General features: G+C 35.1%; 1 protein-coding gene and 1 long non-coding RNA gene across 4 annotated transcripts in view; both read right to left on the reverse strand.

Annotated features, from left to right (window-relative positions):
• Nucleotides 1-19,962, reverse strand: part of ANKHD1 (ankyrin repeat and KH domain containing 1) — a 112,770-nt gene that overhangs the window by 32,641 nt on the left and 60,167 nt on the right. For all 3 annotated transcript variants that reach the window (XM_006731447.2, XM_031026141.2, XM_031026139.2), the window contains 4 exons: nucleotides 12,534-12,621; nucleotides 9,616-9,743; nucleotides 9,265-9,408; nucleotides 8,231-8,333 (listed from right to left, as the gene is read on the reverse strand). In XM_006731447.2, coding sequence (XP_006731510.1) covers nucleotides 8,231-8,333; nucleotides 9,265-9,408; nucleotides 9,616-9,743; nucleotides 12,534-12,621 — 463 coding nt within the window. The remainder of the gene's footprint in view (nucleotides 1-8,230; nucleotides 8,334-9,264; nucleotides 9,409-9,615; nucleotides 9,744-12,533; nucleotides 12,622-19,962) is intronic.
• Nucleotides 1,600-8,224, reverse strand: LOC145722456 (uncharacterized). The gene is made up of 2 exons (XR_014146759.1): nucleotides 6,072-8,224; nucleotides 1,600-5,855 (listed from the first exon to the last, which is right to left on the reverse strand). It is a non-coding gene; the product is annotated as an uncharacterized LOC145722456 (long non-coding RNA).

The following is a 19,962-nucleotide window of genomic DNA, read 5'->3' on the forward strand; positions in this document are numbered from 1 at the left end:
CAAGTAAAGGTTACTACAGGACACTATAACTTGTAAATCAACATAGTGAAAAGTGTTTTTCAAGTGGCCAAAATCTTTGTCTTATTGTATTAAAATATAATGTGAAATTCGTTTTTTCCAGACCTATCCTTCTAAAATTTTCCATTAAATAAGTCTTAAACATTTCTTTACCTGAAAACTACATTAAACTTAAATCACAAAGGACAATTATTCTAAGTTTAAATAAAGTCTTCATGTAAAAGTCTACAGGAAAAACAATGAGTGTTACCTAGGAGAAAATCAGATTTCTCATATTGATGGTGTATGTTAAAAATCAAGTAAATGTATGTTATTTTAAGATTTTAGATCGCACTTAAATTAAGGTACTCCCCTCATGACAAAATAATTATCATTATTAACAATCCTACCATCTGGACATAAAATGGAGGAAATATAACAATAACTACTTTGAGGCAAACTCAAGGCTTACTCTTCCTGTTTAGGGAGAACTGGGGCTATTCAACAAAGAAAAGGAACCAACTACCGATACATTCTACAAGGTGGACAAACCCTGAAAACATTATGCTAAGTGAAAGAAGCCAGACACAAAAGATGACATATTGTGTAATACCATTTATATCAACTCTATAGAGAAAAGCAAATCTATAGAGACAGAAAGGAAAGTAGTGGTTGCCTGGGGTTATGGTATTGAGAATGAATTACAAACTGGCATGAGTGATATTTTCAGAGTGATAGAGATGTTTAAAACTAGATGGTGGTGATGGTTACATAATTAGTAAATTTACTAAAACTCACTGCATTGTACACTTATTTTTTTTTTTAAGATTTTTTTTAATTTATTTATTTGAGAGAGAGAGAATGAGACACAGAGAGCATGAGAGGGAAGAGGATCAGAGGGAGAAGCAGACCCCCCGCTGAGCAGGGAGCCCAATGTGGGACTTGATCCCGGGACTCCAGGATCATGACCTGAGCCGAAGGCAGTAGCCTAACCAACTGAGCCACCCAGGCGCCCTGCATTGTATACTTAAAATGAAGGAACTTTATGGTATATAAACTAAACAACAGTAAATCCACTTTTAAAAAAGATCTGGGTAAAAAATAGTTGTTTACTCTTCTGAATTGCAATCAACATATATGAATAACATTGGTAACTTAAGATTTTTAAAAGTAAGATCATCCAATGCATTCAGCACGATTCTCAAGTCCAAAGGAAAAACGTCATCACCCATTTGATGTTAAAATACTCTGAATTACAAGAGGGCAATAAAACCACTAGAGGAAAAAAATTAGAGATTCAACTGTTTTTGTTTTGTTCTTGCTAGAATAGGAAATCTCAAAAATGCAGGTACCTCAAACATCTGCAACATTTTATTAATGAAAAAGTCCAACAGTTTTCCCCCTAGATATTGACTTTAACAGGTTCAGGATACCACATGTCCAAAACTATTGCAATCACTTTAAGAGACTTAATTATTCTTTAAAAGCAACCTTCAGCAAAATGTATTACCCACATTCAATTTCAAATTTATATCTGAGCAAAGGGATGGGTCAAGACCTTATCCTTTCAGAGCAAAAGCCATCATATTTGTGAGATAAACGTTTTTAAAGATGTTATTTATTTACTTGAGAGAGAAAGAGAGAACACACTAGCAAGGGGAGGGACAGGATGGGGAGCAGACCCCCCCCGCTGAGCAGGGAGCTCAATGCAGGGCTCAATCCCAGGACTCTGGGATCATGACGTGAGCCAAAGGCAGACACTCAACTGACTGAGCCACCCAGGCAGCCTTGTGAGATAATTTAATAACTACTTCTGTAAGATCTTACAGGAATCCATGGTTTGATTTATTTGTTCCAAGTACCTAATAACAATCAACAGGTAAGAAAAGGGAGATTTACTGTCACAAATAGCAATGTAGATATCTGCTAATCCAGCTAAGAAATTTTTAATCATGTAATAAATTCAATGACAATTCAAGCTCTGCAAAGACTGAATGCTCCTTTAAAATGTTCATTAATTTTAAAACATGCTATTTAATTCGTATTTAAGATTAAGGAAAACTAGGTAAGAGGTCAACACCAATCAGACTGGTAATTATATGACCACCCTGGACATTCTCAGATCTAAAATCTTATAAACAGTATGACCCAAAATAAGACTGGAATTTTGAGGACAGTAACAGATTGGAATAAGCCCTACCTTGTTAACAAAATACAATAAGCTTAGAGCACAAGATTACTAAAATTAACTTATTTAACTTAATATAAAGACTAAGCCCAGGACATACGTAGCAGGGAAGAACAGGATGCTGAAAATAATGAACAAAAAGCAGTTCTTCCCAAAATAGCTAATGGCTGAGTATCTGTAATCATGGAGTTAGTGGGATTGCATAGATACACATTAAAGCATTAATACAAGTTATAAATCAAGAATAAAACAAGTTGGTAAAAACAAATAATATCACCTAATTATTCCTAGAAGCTAAAGCAACACCTTCAGTGTTCGGGAAAAGTAGAGAATGGGACAAGCATCCCTTTAGCAACAAAATTTTTAGTAGGTAGGAAGGCTATAGTATAAGATGCCAGAATATAAGAGTTCTAGCTTTTTAAAACATCTCCCACTGTCAGATACAAATAAATTAAATCTATTCACTAGTAGCATTGAGTGACATCATAAAGTACTATTTAGGAATACAGGTAAAGCCAACATCTTACACTTTGGTCTGGTGTTGTCCTACTTTCTCAGCTTTCCCTTTTCCTCCATTAATAAAACTAAAAAAGTTTGTAATAGGAAACCATGATACAGAGACAGCTTAGAGTACAGCCTTTATTTTATGCACAGTGAGGGAATGAAGTGGACAGATACTTGCCAAAAATTGAGTTTACTGTTAAAATGAGTTTAATTCCATCAATCATTTTTGTGTCTAAATTAGTACTTTGTACAATAAAAGATAATGGCCAAAGGGAAAAATACCTGACATACAGATGGATCTAGGTTTGGTTTCATATTTCCTTACTTGTTTTTTGTCTAAGGAAATTTAAACATTGTCCTGCAATTCCCTTGCTTTCTTATATTACCACACAGCACCTGACTAGAATGATTTTTATTTATTTTTTTATTTTTTTTAGATTTTATTTATTTATTTGAGAGAGAGAATGAGAGAGAGAGCATGAGAGGGGGAAGGGTCAGAGGGAGAAGCAGACTCCCTGCCGAGCAGGGAGCCCAATGCGGGACTCGATCCTGGGACTCCAGGATCATGACCTGAGCCGAAGGCAGTCGCCTAACCAACTGAGCCACCCAGGCGCCCTAGAATGATTTTTAAACAACACTCCCAACTGGGTCTTAAGTGGAAAAAAAAAAGATTGATGAAATACAGTTGAAAATAACATAATTACGTGAAGTGTGGTAGCATATATATCGTCTAATGGAATTTGCATTTGGATAAATAGATGTATATTGTGTTCTAAGTTTCAATATAAAATATTCCTTTTTTTTTAAGATTTTTTATTTGTTCATTTGAAACACAGAGATGCAGAGAGAAAGAGAGCATGAGCAGGGGGAGAGGCAGAAGTAGACTCCCCGCTGAGCCAGGAGCCCGATGTGGGGCTCAATCCCAGGACCCTGGGATCGTGACCTGAACCGAAGGCAGACGCTCAACCATCTGAGCCACCCAGGCGCCCCAATAAAATATTTCTTATTGTGGTCACAGTAAAAAGTGAAAGCCACTGGCCTAGAAATAACTCATTTTTCCTTTATGCCTAAATTTCTGTCTCAAAATTTCCCAAAGTAACGGGGCATCCTATACATCTTTAACACAGAAGGATAACCAAGAGTGTCCAAAGAGAGCATCTGTGTAACATGCTAAAAGATTAACTGAACCTCCTGCCTTTTACTGTAAATCTCATATATTAAAAGACATTAAATTTGGACATATGTAAATTCACATAAGCATGATTACAAAATGGAAATCTGCTAAATTAGAGAATATCAGCAGTAAAATCTCCAGAGGAACACTCAATTTCATTCACTGTACATATAATTTCTATACAATTTTAATGATTTGATATGAAAATGAGAACTTTTCATGTTACCCACTCCAATAAACAATTCTGGGATATAAAGTAGCATATTAATTTAATTCTTAGTTTATATTCAAATTTGTTTTCGATCTTTTCCCAACCATTCTAGAATACTATTTCTTCATTAATTTTTTAAACATCCTCTTTAATTACAATGTCTCTCTTCTTAAAAAAAAATTCTTAATAATTTTCTTTGTCTTCAGAATAATCTAAATTCTTAGCCTGGCACTCATTATTTAACAAATATTTGAACATCTAGTACAAGCAAGGCATAGTGGACCATACAAAGACAAGCAACATAAACCCTGCCCTTGAGGAGCTTACAGTCTAAAAGGGAGATAAAGATGTACAAAACCAAATACAAAGATAAAGCCAAGGGCTGGCAGGCTTGGAAATGGGACAGAGGGTGTATAATATGGGTAATATGGGAACCCTTATGCATTGCTAGTGGGAGTGTAAACTGCTGTAGCCATTCTAGAGAGCAATTTGTGGCACTGGTCAGATAAACATTATGGAGTCCTATGACAGGTAATTCTTTTTTTTTTTTTTAAGAGGTATTTTTTATTTGAGAGAGAGCGAGCACATACATGGTGGGGGGAGGGGCAGAGGGAGAGGTAGAGAGAAAATCTCAAGCAGACTCCCCACTAAGCTCGGAGCCCCAGGCCACAGTGCTCGATCTCACCACCCTGAGATCATGACCTGGGCCAAAATCAAGAGGCAGATGCTTAACTGACTGAGTCACCCAGGCACCTCCTATGACAGTAATTCTGTTCCTGATTTTATCCCCAAGAGATTCTCAAACAGATCCTTAAGAGGACTGTAGCAGGATTCTCATCACAGCATTGTCTGTGGTGGTGGGGGATGAGAGGCAATTTGGATACCCATCACTGGAAAAAGACAAGTGAAAAATGGAAGATGTAAAGGATGAAGCACTATGCTGCCAGCAGAAACAGTATAGAGGTAGACACATGGATAGATCTGTAAAACAGTGTTGAGTGAAAAAAGTAAAAAACAAAACATGATCTGAGCATAATACCATTCATGTAAATTAAAAATACACACAAAGTAGTAAACATTTTATAAGAACTTATAAAAACAAAAGAATTCGCATCAAACACAACAGAAAGATTGTCTATAGGGGAAGTATGATTAACTCAACCCTCTACACTTGAAGTCCAAGGGGAGGGGAAGGGGCAGGTATGACCAGAGTCAGAAGGAAGATCCAATAAAGAGCTGTAGTACTCCAGAAGAAAGAAATTACTTCTTAAGAGGGCTTGAGGTGCACACAAAAGATGTGTTTTGTTTATCCTGACATCGTTTTAATGTTTTGTGGTAGATTAGTTCTAAGTTGTACAACCTGCAGAGGATAATCACGAGTCCTATCTTTTAGAATCTCTGTAGAACCAGTTACAACAAATAAGTTAGATGTAACAGTAGCTTTAATCAACAAATTTATTTACAAAACTGATTTGGAAAGGCATAAGGTTGATATTACTTATGCATCCTTTCCCAATTGAACATTCAAAGCTATAGTTAATAAAGCTAAATAATACTAGAAAACTGAGCATATCACTATCACTTGGTTTCACATTTTGTTTATAGAGGGGATCTTGAGGTCTTTGTCAGACGCCACCTAGAATGTCAAATCCTTTGAAAACCAACAAAGGGTAAGTGAGATTAGCTGCCTAAATCAGGAGAATATGGGTCAATATAGATGGAACAATTGGTACAAATATCATGAAAGAAAAGAATATCTGGGTAGTATATATATATAATACCTAGGTAAGTTTTTTTTTTTTTTTAAAGATTTTATTTATTTATTTTTTAGAGAGCGAGCGAGAGAGAAACAGCATGAGAGGGGAGAGGGTCAGAGGGAGAAGCAGGCTCCCTGCTGAGCCGGGAGCCCGATGTGGGACTCGATCCCAGGACCCTGGGATCATGACCTGAGCCGAAGGCAGACGCTTAACCATCTGAGCCACCCAGGCGCCCCATACCTAGGTAAGTTTTAAGGGCATGAAAATATTTTAGGAGGATGCAGATACAAATAATAAAAAGACTTCAGGCAGAAGTAAAATGTTCTAAGAACTTAAAAGATGATTGCTACGAAAGGAAGAAAGTCCTAGAGAATAAGAACTCTCCCTTCATCCCTAATCACATTTGCAATACAGATATAATCTATGGACTTAAAAGAAACAAAAACAACAGGGTCAAAGAGAGATTTCATCACTCAAAGGAACTTCTTTAGAGACATAAATGAGAAGTTTTAAGGAGAAAAAGCCACTTTAAGGAGGAAAAAGTAATAATATATCTTTTATGATTTAAGATACGTTTTCCTATCTACCTGGGTAATTCAGTGTGTACATTTACATCAACTAATTTTTCCTGAGTCATAGTGATACAATATTCTATGATGCACATGATTGATACTAAAATAACATCTGAATACGGTGCATCACCACAGTTTGATCCTACATAAAGAAATATTAGGTTGGCGATGCCACATGGCATCTGGCAACAGCAAGTACCCAAGTGTCTAAAAACAACTGCTAATTTTATCCTTCTCTTATAATTTAGTAAAATGAAAGATTACTCAAAAGGTTAGTTCATTTTTATGCTATTTGGTAAGTAATAAAACATCAAAGTGAAGAAAATTAAGTAGATACCCAGTATCAGATGGTATTTCAGTAACTAAAAAATATGATTATTCACTTGACCATCAACTTGAAGAAACCCTACCCAAACATTTCTTTTGACTTACATATTAAACCTAAATTTAAAATGTTTTACTTCTTCTCTGCACACACTCCATGTCCTTCCCAGATTATTTGATTATTTTGTGGCTCTGTTATTAATATATTTTTGAATCATTTCTTATTTAGTATTGAATTTCCCCAGCCAAAGTTACTAGAGTCCTCTACAATGTATAGCCAAACAAAAAACAAAAACAGGGACATTTATGTTTAAATATTTTACTAACAGTAAAGTCAATTAGGATGCTTAGATTCCTTAACAAGTACATGCTTAATTTGCTTTTTATTTGTTAAAATTAAAAACAGCAGTCCTCATTTTCTGAAGAGTCTGAATAGCTAGGTGTCCAATGGAAAACTCCATTATTAGCTTAAGTCAGAGAGATTACAGATATTTTATCTCTGAAATTAATAGTTTAGAAATGAAGTAACCCTTGGTCAAGGCCCTCAATACTCTAAATTACTCAAACTGACATAATTTAAAAGAAGCTTCTGCTTGGTGCTGTAACAGTCAACTCTAACCAACTTTTCTTAAATCAAAGAGAAACTAACATATACTTATACACCTCAATGTGATTTCAAAAATCTAGAGCTTGGTTATCATATACTGAATGAAATATGCTCATAAATTTGTTTTTATGTAATTTTTAATACCTTACACATTACCTATTTTATTTCAGGGAACTCATATAAGACAACTATACATGAGTATCAAGGGAAGGTACTTTATATCTACAAGTGAAAAAGCAGGAAAATATCAGAGTTCATAAACTTGAGTCCTTTAAATAGTATATGCTTCTTAATATTTACTTGGATATTATTTATATACTTCCCCCCCCCAATGTTTATAGCAGCAATGTCCACAATAGCCAAACTATGGAAAAAGCCAAGATGTCTATATACTTTCTGATAGTTACTTGTCTAGGTTCACATAATGACAGATGTTAGCCCACCATATTCAGCATTACATGAAAGAAACTAAATGTAATTCTTAAAATTCTAACTCCTTCAGTTGCATCAATGCTACAAAGACTTAACTAGACAGCAAACACACATTTCCATTCCTCATATTGTACTATTTAACAAAAGAACTGTCAAATGGAAAATGAATGTCTGATAAATTTTTATTACTGTAATATAATCAACAACCTGATATGCTTTTTAAGTATTTTTATCTGTGCCAGAAAACTAACCTAGCAGTATGTTAACAAGATAATTAGAAGTCATTTTTCCTAGTATTTATCTTCTTTCTTTTATAAACAGTCTGTGAGACTTAGCATTTGTCAGAATTACCTACCTCAATTAATCCTGGGTACACATTAACTGTATACCATTAAAGTACTTTTATGAATTCATTAATTAGGTCATAAAATACCCATTTTAAGGAAAATAATTCAATAACTAACCTTTTTGTACTCCTAAAAGGGCAGGAGAGTTCTCCTGTGATGTTCTGTCAGGTTCTTGGGGAGGTACAACCATGGCGAGTGTATGCATTGGTACACGTGGAACCTAAAAAGTTAACTCAGAGAAAATATCATCTCAGACCAAAGAATAAAACAAGGGCCCATAAATCAAATGGAAATTTAGATGTTCTTCATATACTACCAAATTCATTGTTTTGTTTCTAAAAAAAAAAACAAACAACCAAACAAACAAAAAAAGCCTTCACTAAGGAATAATTTCTGAGAATATTGAATTGGGCAAACTCAGGCTATCTATAGGCAGTGAATGATTTAAGCTAAACAGAATTAGGAATACTCTCTTATTAGAGAGAAAGCCTTGTTGGGCCTTGGTTGTTCTGATTATAGCCAGGAGTACACGTCACATATTGACTGGCCAATTTACCCTTGTTTAAATTCTGTATGGGTCAAAAAAAGAAAATCCAACATAGTCCCTAACTGGGGTATTTTAGCAGTTCTCAGGATAACTTTGTAGAAAAGAACTTAAGATTTCACTGAACTTTGTATACTTAGTATACTCTCTATATTCTCTCCATATTTTTAGGTAGGTTTAAAAATTTATCAATTTTTGGTGCATATTTCCTGGTTAATTACACTTTCCTGGTTAACAAAAGTAACTATCTCTAGAATAACTAATACTGTCTTGGGAGGTAAGGAAGAAGTTGTCCCTTGGTTTAAGGTTATGCTTAACGTATTCATTAAAAACAAATAACCCTAAAGACCTAGCTATAGTAGGTTGGCAACCTGGAAAATTTATATTTGGTATTAAGTGTTTTTAAAAAAGAAATTTTTTTCAGTAAATAAGGCAATAGGTAATTTTCATGTACTTTTGAAGGAAATAAATCTTAAAGAATTTAGGATCATGTTTATCTCAATATGTAATAGAAAAGAGAAACAAATCCATTTTCCTTAAAACTAATTTTAAACAAAAACTCCCAATTTGGAGGCTTTATATTTATAAATCAGCTGTTTTATTTTACCTGAGATTGATCTTGAGAAGGTGAGGTGAGCTGAGACACATCTGTAGTAGGAACTGACAGAACATTGTTTGGATAATCCAACAGATAAGAAACAACATTAGTATGGCCACCTTTTGCAGCTTCGATGAGCATCGTCGAGCCATCCTAAGATGGACAAAACCATTAATCAATTATTTGTAAATTTCTTCTTACAATTGCTATAAACATTTAGTTTCTTAGCAGCCTGTCTAGAATCAAAACTCATTTATAAACAGTAATGAATATGAAGCACTGAGACCAGGCAAACACATCTTCAGTATCTTTTAATAACAATGTATATATTATTCATTTACTTATTTTTAGGTAGAATACCTTGAGTCGATGAGTAGGGTCAGCTCCATGAGCCAAGAGTAGCTCAACAACTGCCAGGTGACCTCCTGCACATGCCAGTGACACTACCGTATGATCATTATTGGCTGTAGCCCTATTCACATTGGCACCTTCAAAGAAATATAAACAGCAATCTTAGAAAAAGGTGCAATCAAGCAAGTTCACAAATAATAGCACTTTAGAGATTTTTTTTTGAAGTATGATGTAGATACAAAAAAGTGCACAAATCATAAGTATATTGTTGAAAACTTTTCACAAAGTGAACACACCTGTGTAACCAGCACCCAGGTCAAGAAACAGAACATTATCCACATACCACAAGTCCCACAACTTGTGCCGTCTTTCAGTCACTACCCACCCTTCCAATAGTACTACTATTCTGACTTCCAAACTGGTTTTAGTTTTTGAACTTTATATGAATGAAATCATACAGTGTACTCTTGTGTCTGGCTTCCTTCGCTCAATATAATATTTGTGAGATTCATCCACAATGTTGCGCGTAGCTGTAGTTCGTTCATTCAATATCACTTTTAAAATGGAAAATCTAGAAGACTAAGATTAATAAATATATACAGGTTAATGTAAGCATCAAATAATATCATTGTATCTAACTCTCAAAATGTTGTAAAGACATTTTTTATCTACTTCTAGAATGTGGCAATATAGCCAGGTCGCAAAGTAGAGAAAACAGATTTTTTAAACAATATTTAAGAGATGTTTAATTCTTCATATTGTATATTTTAAGTGTCAGAGGGACCTGGATATGGAGAGAAGACAAGAATATCCAAAAATGTTATCTGAAAGGCTATTTAGTAAGTTGTTCAATAGCTTTGTTCATGTGACCTGAAGAAAGTCTAAATGCAAAACCCTTTCTTGGTCTCCTTTTTGATAAATTGTTTTTGACCCCTAAAAAAAATTACAACGTGCCAAAGTCTCAACTAGATAGTTATTCCTTCTTCCTTAATTCCAGACTTAGTTTCTGAAGAGAAAAATAAACCCATGGGCAAAACCAATATAATTAATTTAATTTGCAGAAATATCCAGCTGAACCTAATCCTAATTCACATAAAAGCACCTTTTGGGAAGGGCAAGCAAGACACACCAATAAACATTCTTACAGTACCAACATGAGGTTATCTTTAAAGTTGTTAATAATAAATTTAGATGGGAGGATTGTTTAGCAGTTACTACAGTCTAGAAAGTCTATATAATCAATGTGTTCCTCCTCCTGACAAGTCTGATTACATGTTTAGCAGGGTTGGTGTTGGCTATGATTAGATAACCCCCTTAGTCAAGGAGCCTGAGAGAATTCCAAAGGTTACCCATCTGTTTATTATTACTTCAGTATGCTTGAGGTGAATAGCTTTTACAGACTATGTTGTAACACTATGAAAAGATATGCCTTATTTGGTAGCACAAATGTGCTATTAAGAAAATCAACCTAGTTTGAATCCAATTAAAGAAGAAAAGAAGTATTTTTTTTTTAATTTTATTTATTTATTCGACAGAGAGAAACACAGCAAGAGAGGGGAAAGCAGTGGCAGAGGGAGAGGGAGAACCGGACTCCCCGCTGAGCAAGGAGCCCGATGTGAGACTCGATCCCAGGACCCTGGGATCATGACCTGAGCCGAAGGCAGACACTTAATGACTAAGCCACCCAAGTGCCCAAGAAAAAAAGTATATTTAAAAGGATAAAATTTTATACTGCTTTCGTAGTGGCACAAAATATCTGAGTTCTGTTGGAATGTAGGTATAAAATTTTATTTATTTTAATAAAATTCTTTTTTTTAAGGGCTCAGTTGGTTAAGTGCCTGCTTTCAGCTCAGGTCATGATCCCAGCGTCCTGGGATTGAGCCCTGCACTGGGCTCCCTGCTCAGCAGGGAGCCTGCTTCTCCCTCTCTTCCCTTGCTCGTGCCCTCTCTTGCTATCTCTGTCACTGTCTCTGTCTCTCTCTCAAATAAATAAATAAATAGAATCTTAAAAAATTACATTTTAAAATTCTTATTTTAACAACATGACATCACCCGAGCAGACTTCCCTTGCATTTTACCATCCTACCCCAGGATCTTTCATCAAATGCTAGAGTACCTCTAACACTAAACACAGAGTTAGGCTGAACCAAATGAAATCGCTGATATTACCATTTTTGATGTATAAAATGACAGTTTTGTGGTTCAACCTAACATGGGTTTAGCAGTATTTCTCTCTTCGTTAGTGAACAGTCTTGAACTATCTCTTCACCCATCGTGCGAACTTCTTTGCCTAAATATATTCTTTTTTTTTTTTTTTAAGATTTTATTTATTTGACAGAGAGAGACACAGCGAGAGAGGGAACACAAGCAGGGGGAGTGGGAGAGGGAGAACAGGCTTCCCACAGTGCAGGGTGCCCGATATGGGGCTCGATCCCAGGACCCTAGGACCATGACCTGAGCCGAAGGCAGACGCTTAACGACTGAGCCACCCAGGCGCCCCTGCCTAAATATATTCTAATAATAGAACCTCTGGAGGAATATAAAAATTATACATAACACCTTGTATATGTGGTTAATTCAACTGTACAATAAACAGTAGTGCCTCCCCACCCCACCTCCCAGCAGAACTGCCTTATCATTAAGTGCTGAACAATAATCTATCTACTAAATATAGCTGGATGTTTTACATTTGGCTTTTCCAACTTTGGGTAGCAATAATATGCTGCTTAGTTGCCAAAATTCAAATTCAAAACTAATATAGAAAAATCCCAATAAGTACCTCATGAACTCTACACTTACTAAATAAAATATAGCAACAAAAGACTAGGATACAATACTTGTACTATAGGAAAAATAGCTCTAACATAAATTGCGCCAGTTTAGGATTTTCTTTTTTCAGATATGATAGCCTCTTGTGCTTCCCTTACCTTTGCTAATAAGAAACTGCACGGTGCACAAATGACCAGCTCTTGCAGCTTTCATCAAAGGTGTTCTTCCACCCTCAGATTCGTGTTCCTATTAAAGAAACAAAAAAATAATCCATCAGTGCCAATTCATTAACCATCTATTTTAAACACAGTACAAATGACATGAGAAATAAGATTTAATACTTACTGTAGCCACTTATAATACCTATCTCAATTCCTTCAAAATGTAGGATTAATTTCAGTCCAGAGTAGATGGTATAACTTTTTAAGGGCAAGTTCACTTTTGCATACCAAACAACAGCATTTAAAGATATTACTTATGTTTAGGTTGAGCCTCAAAGAGAAATAGCTGCATTTTTCTAATCCTAAAGTAAAAAAGATGTTTTCCTAACTATTCACATCAATTGTGAAAAAAGAACCTTAGTCTTACACGTGATTAAGAAGAACCTGATCTTACCATATTAAAAACCAATAAGAACACTATCATAGGACAGAAACCAGTTCTCTCTTTTTTAAAATTTTATTTATCCAGAAACCAGTCTCTAAAGAAGAACACTAAACACTATGGTATTTCAAGAGTAAAGAGAAAAGAAAAAAGGAGAAAACATACCAACAAGAAGACATTTTTTTAGACTAGAAATTAAATATGTGAATAGTGAAAGGCAAAAGCTGTTTTATAATAGCAGAAAGATTGTTATTCCTTCTAGGAAGTTTGCCAGCAAGAGAAGTGAATGATAAAACAGCTTGCTACCATCCTAATATCAAATGCCCCTAAAATGAGCTTGCTAATATGCTAAGTAGTACTGCTGGGAGAACTGTGAACTCTTATTACATTCATCTAAGTATTAAAATGTAGCTGACTGATGAGCACTGGGCGTCGTATATAAGTGATGAACCACTGAATTCTACCCCAAAAACCAATCTTGCACTGTATGTTAAGTATAAACAAATAGGGAGCCTGGGTGGCTCAGTCGGTTGGGCATCTGCCTTCACCTCAGGTCATGATCCCAGGGTCCTGGGATCAAGTCCCGCATCAGGCTCCCTGCTCAGCTGGGAGTCTGTTTCTCCCTCTGCCTCTTCCCTCTGCTTGTGCTCTCTCGCTCTCAAATAAATAATAAATAAAAATAAAAAAATAAAATAAAATGTAGCTGATATACTGCTTCTATGAAAAGTTCGCTCACTTATCCCGTTTCATTATGTATGTAAACATTAATTTCTGTTGTTCTGGTCCTCTTTTGTTACTAAGAAAAACTTGATAAAGAGGAGCCTGGGTGGTTCAGTCTCTGCCTTTGGCTTAGATCATGATCCCAGACTCCTGGGACTGAGCCCCACGCAGGGCTCCCTGCTCAGCGGGGAGTCTGCTTCTCCCTCTCCCTCTGCCCCTCCACCCCACTAGTGTGTATGCTCTCTCTCTCTCAAATAAATAAATAAAATCTTAAAAAAAAAAACTTGATAAAGAACAGTGCTTAAGTCAAGCTTTACTTCAGCTCTATTCTAATTAACTCTGAGAATCCTTTAGCTATCATAGTCAACTTAAAAATAGTGTGCTCAGGGCACCTGGCTGGCTCAGCCAGTGGACTATGCAACTCTTGATCTCTGGGGTTGAGTTCGAGTCCCACATTGGGTGTGGAAATTACTTAAAAAATAAAAATTTTTAAAAATATTTATTTGAGAGAGAGAATAAGCAGGAGGGGCAAAGAGAGGGAGAGAAAATCTCAAGCAGACTCCAGGCTGAGTGTGGAGCCCAATATGGGGCTTGATCACATGACCCTGGGATCATGAACTGAGATGCAATCAAGAGTCAGAGGCTTAACCAGCTAAGCCAACCAGGTGCCCCTAAAAATTAAAATCTTAAAAAAATATATAGTGTGCTCTGCCAATAGGATACTTTTCAGTCTGTTTATACAACTATACCTAATCTACAACTTAGGCAAACTAACAATGAGAAATAAGTAGATTGTCAACCCAGTGGAAACTTTAAACTGGCCTGCAGTGACAAGAATTACACTCTAAAAGAGATTTAAAAATTTTTATCTTGATAGTACAGAATCTCTCAACCTCTTATAAAAATTAATTTATGTTTTGACTTCTTGTTATATATATTGATGAGATGACAATCTTTACTAACTTTAAAATATAGAAGATGGTTAATACAGGTGATGCCAAAATCATTTGGCTTTAGAATGGATTTTGAATTTACATTTAAATGTAGGCAAATCTAACATTCTGGCAATTTACTTAAAACAAAATGGAATATACATATGAAGATCTTATTCAGAAAGACCTTGAAAGTTGTTCAGTTTTTCCATTTCACTTTTTTTCTGAATTATCAATGCAATCAATTACATACTGGAAATAAATTGCTCCTTTGGCAATTTGTTATTTCCACTCCTAACTCAAGGCCTTTCTGCTCAAGCTGTTCTTTCTTCCCTGTAACACTTCTCTTTTAGCTCCTTTTCATCCTTCACATCTCAAGCCAAGTGTTATTTCCACAAGGTAGACCTCCCTGAACTTCCTGACCCAATTATTCTTTCTATTACAAATTTTCCTTGACTTATGATGGGGTTAAGTTGAAAATATCTTAAGTTGGGGGGCGCCTGGGTGGCTCAGTTGGTTAAGCAACTGCCTTCGGCTCAGGTCATGATCCTGGAGTCCCGGGATCGAGTCCCGCATCGGGCTCCCTGCTCGGCAGGGAGCCTGCTTCTCCCTCTGATCCTCCCCCTCTCATGCTCTCTGTCTCCCATTCTCTCTCTCAGATAAATAAATAAAAAATCTTTAAAAAAAAAAAAAAAAGAAAATATCTTAAGTTGGAAGTGCATTTTATACACCTAACCTACTGAATATCATAGCTTAGCTAAACCTACCTTAAACATGCTCAGAGCATTTGCCCACAGCTGGGACAAAATCACCAAGCACAAAGTCTACTTCATAATAAAGTACTTAAAATCTCATATTATGAATGAATTCTGTACTGAAAGTGAAAAACAGAATGGTTCTATGAGTTCATAATGGTTGCGAGTGCATTGGTTGTTATCCTTGGCTCACCGTAGCTGCTGCTCACTGCTGTTGCCCAGCATCCTGAGAGTATCTTACCATATATCGCCAGCCCAGGAAAATTTCAAAATTCAAAATTCGAAGTATGGTTTCTACTGAATGCGTATCACTTTTGCACCATCATAAAGTCGAAAAATCGTAAGTGAACCATCGTAAGTCCGGGACCATCTGTATGGACATAGCTATGTGAACCACTCCTTCATAAGTTTCAATCATATATTAGTTTGTATAACTATTTGGCTAACATGTCTCTGCCACTAAACTGTAAGCTCCATGAGAACACCAATCGTGTCCATTTTTGCTTACCATTACATACCTAATGTCTAAAACAATAAAGTGAGTGAATACGGTTTACCAAGAAGGAACCTACATGTAACTGACCTCTCAAATCTTCCCTCTTAGTACTGAGGTTTGAAGTTTTAATTTTCTACTAGGTAAATAAGAGAAAGAAAAGTTAATTTAACAAGAAATTAAGGGTAGTAGCTAAACTCAGAGTTAGACATTCATTATCTGCATTTGATAATACACTGTTACTAGAACATGGGTGGGCAATATTAACGTCACTTTTTTTTTCCTTTTTCTTTCTTTCTTATCTCTTAGGCCTAGCAGTGGCACCCGGCAGCATATCTAGGTCCTGTGAGTAATGACAAAGACAAAAGACTGTGAAAGCCCTCCTTTAGAATAAACTTTTAAAATAACTGTTAGTTCTGCATATATAAAATATTACTATAGCTCTTATAAGAAAAAACATCATAAAGTATAGTCCCAAGATCCTCACCCCAAGTTAAATTTCAAAATTCAATATACTAATAAAATTTCTGAAATAAAAGGTGTGAAAAGCTGTCTATTTTCCTTGCATTCTTTGGTTTTGAAAAACATAATTATATTTGAGAAAATGGTAGGTAAAATAATGCCCCAACTTTATAATGTATTTATATTTCATGTCCTAAAATCAATAATGTAAATCCTACAACATATGTAATTTGCCCCAAAATATCTGACCACTAAATCCTTCTCTTAAAATAGGAAATCAGGGGCACCTGGGTGGCTGAGTCGGTTGAGTGGCCAACTCCTGATTCTGGCGTGGGTCATGATCTTGGGGTCTGGGAATAGAGCCCTGCATTCGGCTCTGCGCTCAGTGGTGAGTCTGCTTGAGCCTCTCTCTCTCTCTGCCCCCCCACCCCCGCTCTTTTGTACGCACACGCATGCGCTCTCTCTCACTGTAAATAAATAAATCTCTAAAATAGGAATCAAATTTGTATATACTACTTACTTATGAATGTTGGGTTTGTTAGCAAAGCCAATATTTGTTCAGATCAATCAAATTTTAGGATATAATTTATGGTATTTTTCCTTCATAAACACAGAAAGTTATTTTTCAAAGTTATGAACTTAAATATTGCACATTGTAACACTCTTCTTTCTCTGTTCTTGGAAACAGCTAGAACAATATAGGGTTTATTTATTCCTTGAACATTTGGTAAAACTCACCTATAAATTCATCTGAGGTTCTTCCTTTCAATGGATGGATGACTTTAAACTACAGATTCAATGTGTAATATACTTATTGTTCTACTGAGGTTTCCTATTCATGAGTCAATTTTGATAAATTTATATATTCACAGAAAAAAATCAGCATTTATTTCATGTATTGGTTGTTCATATGATTACCTTATAAATTTTAAAGATCTCTACTGTATCATATAGTTATAACTCCCTTTAAATTTCTACCATTTACCTGTGCCTTTCCCCCTTTTAAATAAAAGTCTGCCTTATTTTATCTATTTCAGTAGTTGTGTTTTGTTGTTGTTGTTAAACCAGCTTTTAAGTTTGCTTTTCTTCCCTATTTTTTATCCCTATTTTTTGTTGTTTTCTATTCTATTAATTTTGTTTTTATCTTTATTAGTTCCTTACTTCGTGGTGCTATTTGTTGTTCTTTTATTAGCTTCATTTACTTTCATTTTATATATATAAAAAAACCTTTCCTTCTAAGGTCCACTTTAGCTGTATCCTCCCACCTAAGTTTTGATGTGTAGTTTTTGTGATAATTTCTTTGTAATTTTTACTATGATTGCCTCGTTAACCCATGAATTATGTACAAGTGTTTTCTCTTCATTTTCTAGGTGAATGGGATTTTTAAAAAAGGTTTTATTGTTAATTTGTAATTTTAAAGCAACAGAGATCAAAGAATTTAGTCCATGTGAATAAGGAGTTTGTTTTAAAGACTTTGTAGCCTAAAACATGGACAATTTTTAAACATGTTCCATGTATTGGAAAAGAATACATAGTATATATAGTGGAAACAGAATGTTAGCTATTTACAAGAGCAAATCTGATTTTTCTATTCTTAATAATTGTTTTATCCGTTTGATCAGCTTCATACAGAAGTCTGTGGAAAAAATCTATCACCACAAATGCAGACCTATCTTTCTTGTAACTTTGTAATTTTCTATTTTTTTTAGAAGGTAGATTATTAGTTACTATTAATAACTGACTGTTATTATCAGTTGAAGGAACATTTATCTCTAAAAGTGCTTTTGGCTTAAAATCTCATTTCACTGGATATTAATGTTGCCTTACAGAACTTTTTCCATCACTTTGTCAACCTTCCCCTATCAGTTGCTTTAGATTTATCCCCTGAAGACAGAATTTGCTAGATTTTTATTTTTAATCTAATTCAAAAGTCTTGCCCTTTAACAGCTGTGTTCAATAGATTTATATTTGTTCTGATTACTGATATATTTTGCTAAAAAGAAATCTTTAAAGTTATTCAGTACCTGATCCTCCTCTCCTGAACAACACAGGGACCCTAGCATGGCTTTTCAACCTTCTAACACATCCTTCTGAATTTCATGCTATTGCTGTCTAGAATTTTAGTATTACTTTGGTTTTAAGCATAAAAATCTAGGTTTTGTATTAAAAAATTTATATTTATAATATGTTTTACTAATTTCTTTGCTTACCGTAGCTTCCTGCATCCCACGCCTTCCTCCAGGATATATCTGTCTCCTTATTGATGTACATATCTTTTAGTAGTTCTTTTGGCAAGGATCTGAGGTGGTAAGCTCTTTCATTCTTTGTAGATCTGAAAATAAGCTTATTTTTCCTTCTCTGGAAGAGTAGTCGAGTACAGAATTCTATTTTTTTCCTTGGTATTTGGAGGATATTACTTCCCACTGTCTTCTGTGATTATTATTGTTGATGAGAATCTGTCAAAAATTTGATTGTTGTTCCTTTGAAGTAATGCATTTTTTCCCCTCTAGTAGCTTCTAAGATATTGTTCTTTATCTTTCAAATTCTACAGTTTCATTTGTTTTACTTACTAATTTTTCAATCAAGTATTTATGTCTGGCTTCAATTTCAGAAAATTCTCTATCATTATCTCTTCAAACATTGCCTCTACTTTGTATTTCTATCCTCTCATTCAGGAACTTCAAATGTGTGGTAGAGCTTCTCAATCTACCCTCTTTTTCTCAACTTCTCTTTCATAAAATCTTCCATTTCTTGATCTTTACACTTTATTGTGTTATTTCTTGTTTAATCACCTGAGTCACTAATTTTTTATTCAACTGTGTCCAATATACTATTTATCCCATATATTTTTTATTTCCACAACTTTCCCTCTCACAAAGTCTAAATTTTTTATTTCATACCCATCTGTTCTTAATTCATAATTATTGGCTTTTGTTTGTCTCATGTTGTTTTATGGCTACTGGTTATAGTTTAAAATAAGCATGTTTAAAGTCTTTTATTTCAATTGCCTGGGCTTGTATTCTCCGGTTTTGCTGTTTTGTTTGTTTGCTTACATTTTGACTATCTCTCCATGTAGATTTGCTCTTGAGCTTCATAATTTTTTTTGAAAAGCTCATTTTGCATGAGAGTTTTTTCTTTTATTTCTACCAACAAATTTATCCCTTCTCATCAAATGGTCTGAAAACTGCCTGAATCTGGCCCTAAAAGTCCATTTCAGCAGATCTTTCATTGGCAACGTAAACTTCTGGTCTCCTGGAGTTATTTCAGTTCTGCTCACTAAATCAAAAAATAGTGTATTCCAAGTTCTTAGTTAAACTGTTGTCTTTGCATCTTCATTCTACCAAGAACAAATCATTTCTAACTGGAACTGCAGGAAGTTGCTTGCAGCTTTTTTTCCGTTTTTGTTCACAGGTGGGGCAATAAGGTCCCAGTTCCTTGCTTCAGTCAAGTAGACTAGATTTACTAGCCTGCTCCATTTGCAATGCATTCAGTCCCTACTGCCCTACAGAAATTGAAATCCCATTCCCCCATAGCCCCCCTTTTTAAAAATTTTAATTCTCCTTGGGCCTATAGCTTCAGCTGTGGATCCACGCTCCATTTCTAGTCCAGTGTTCTTTAATCT

Source organism: Leptonychotes weddellii, chromosome 7, assembly GCF_054177405.1.
Source record: "Leptonychotes weddellii isolate Sample4059 chromosome 7, ASM5417740v2, whole genome shotgun sequence".
Lineage (NCBI taxonomy): Eukaryota > Metazoa > Chordata > Mammalia > Carnivora > Phocidae > Leptonychotes > Leptonychotes weddellii.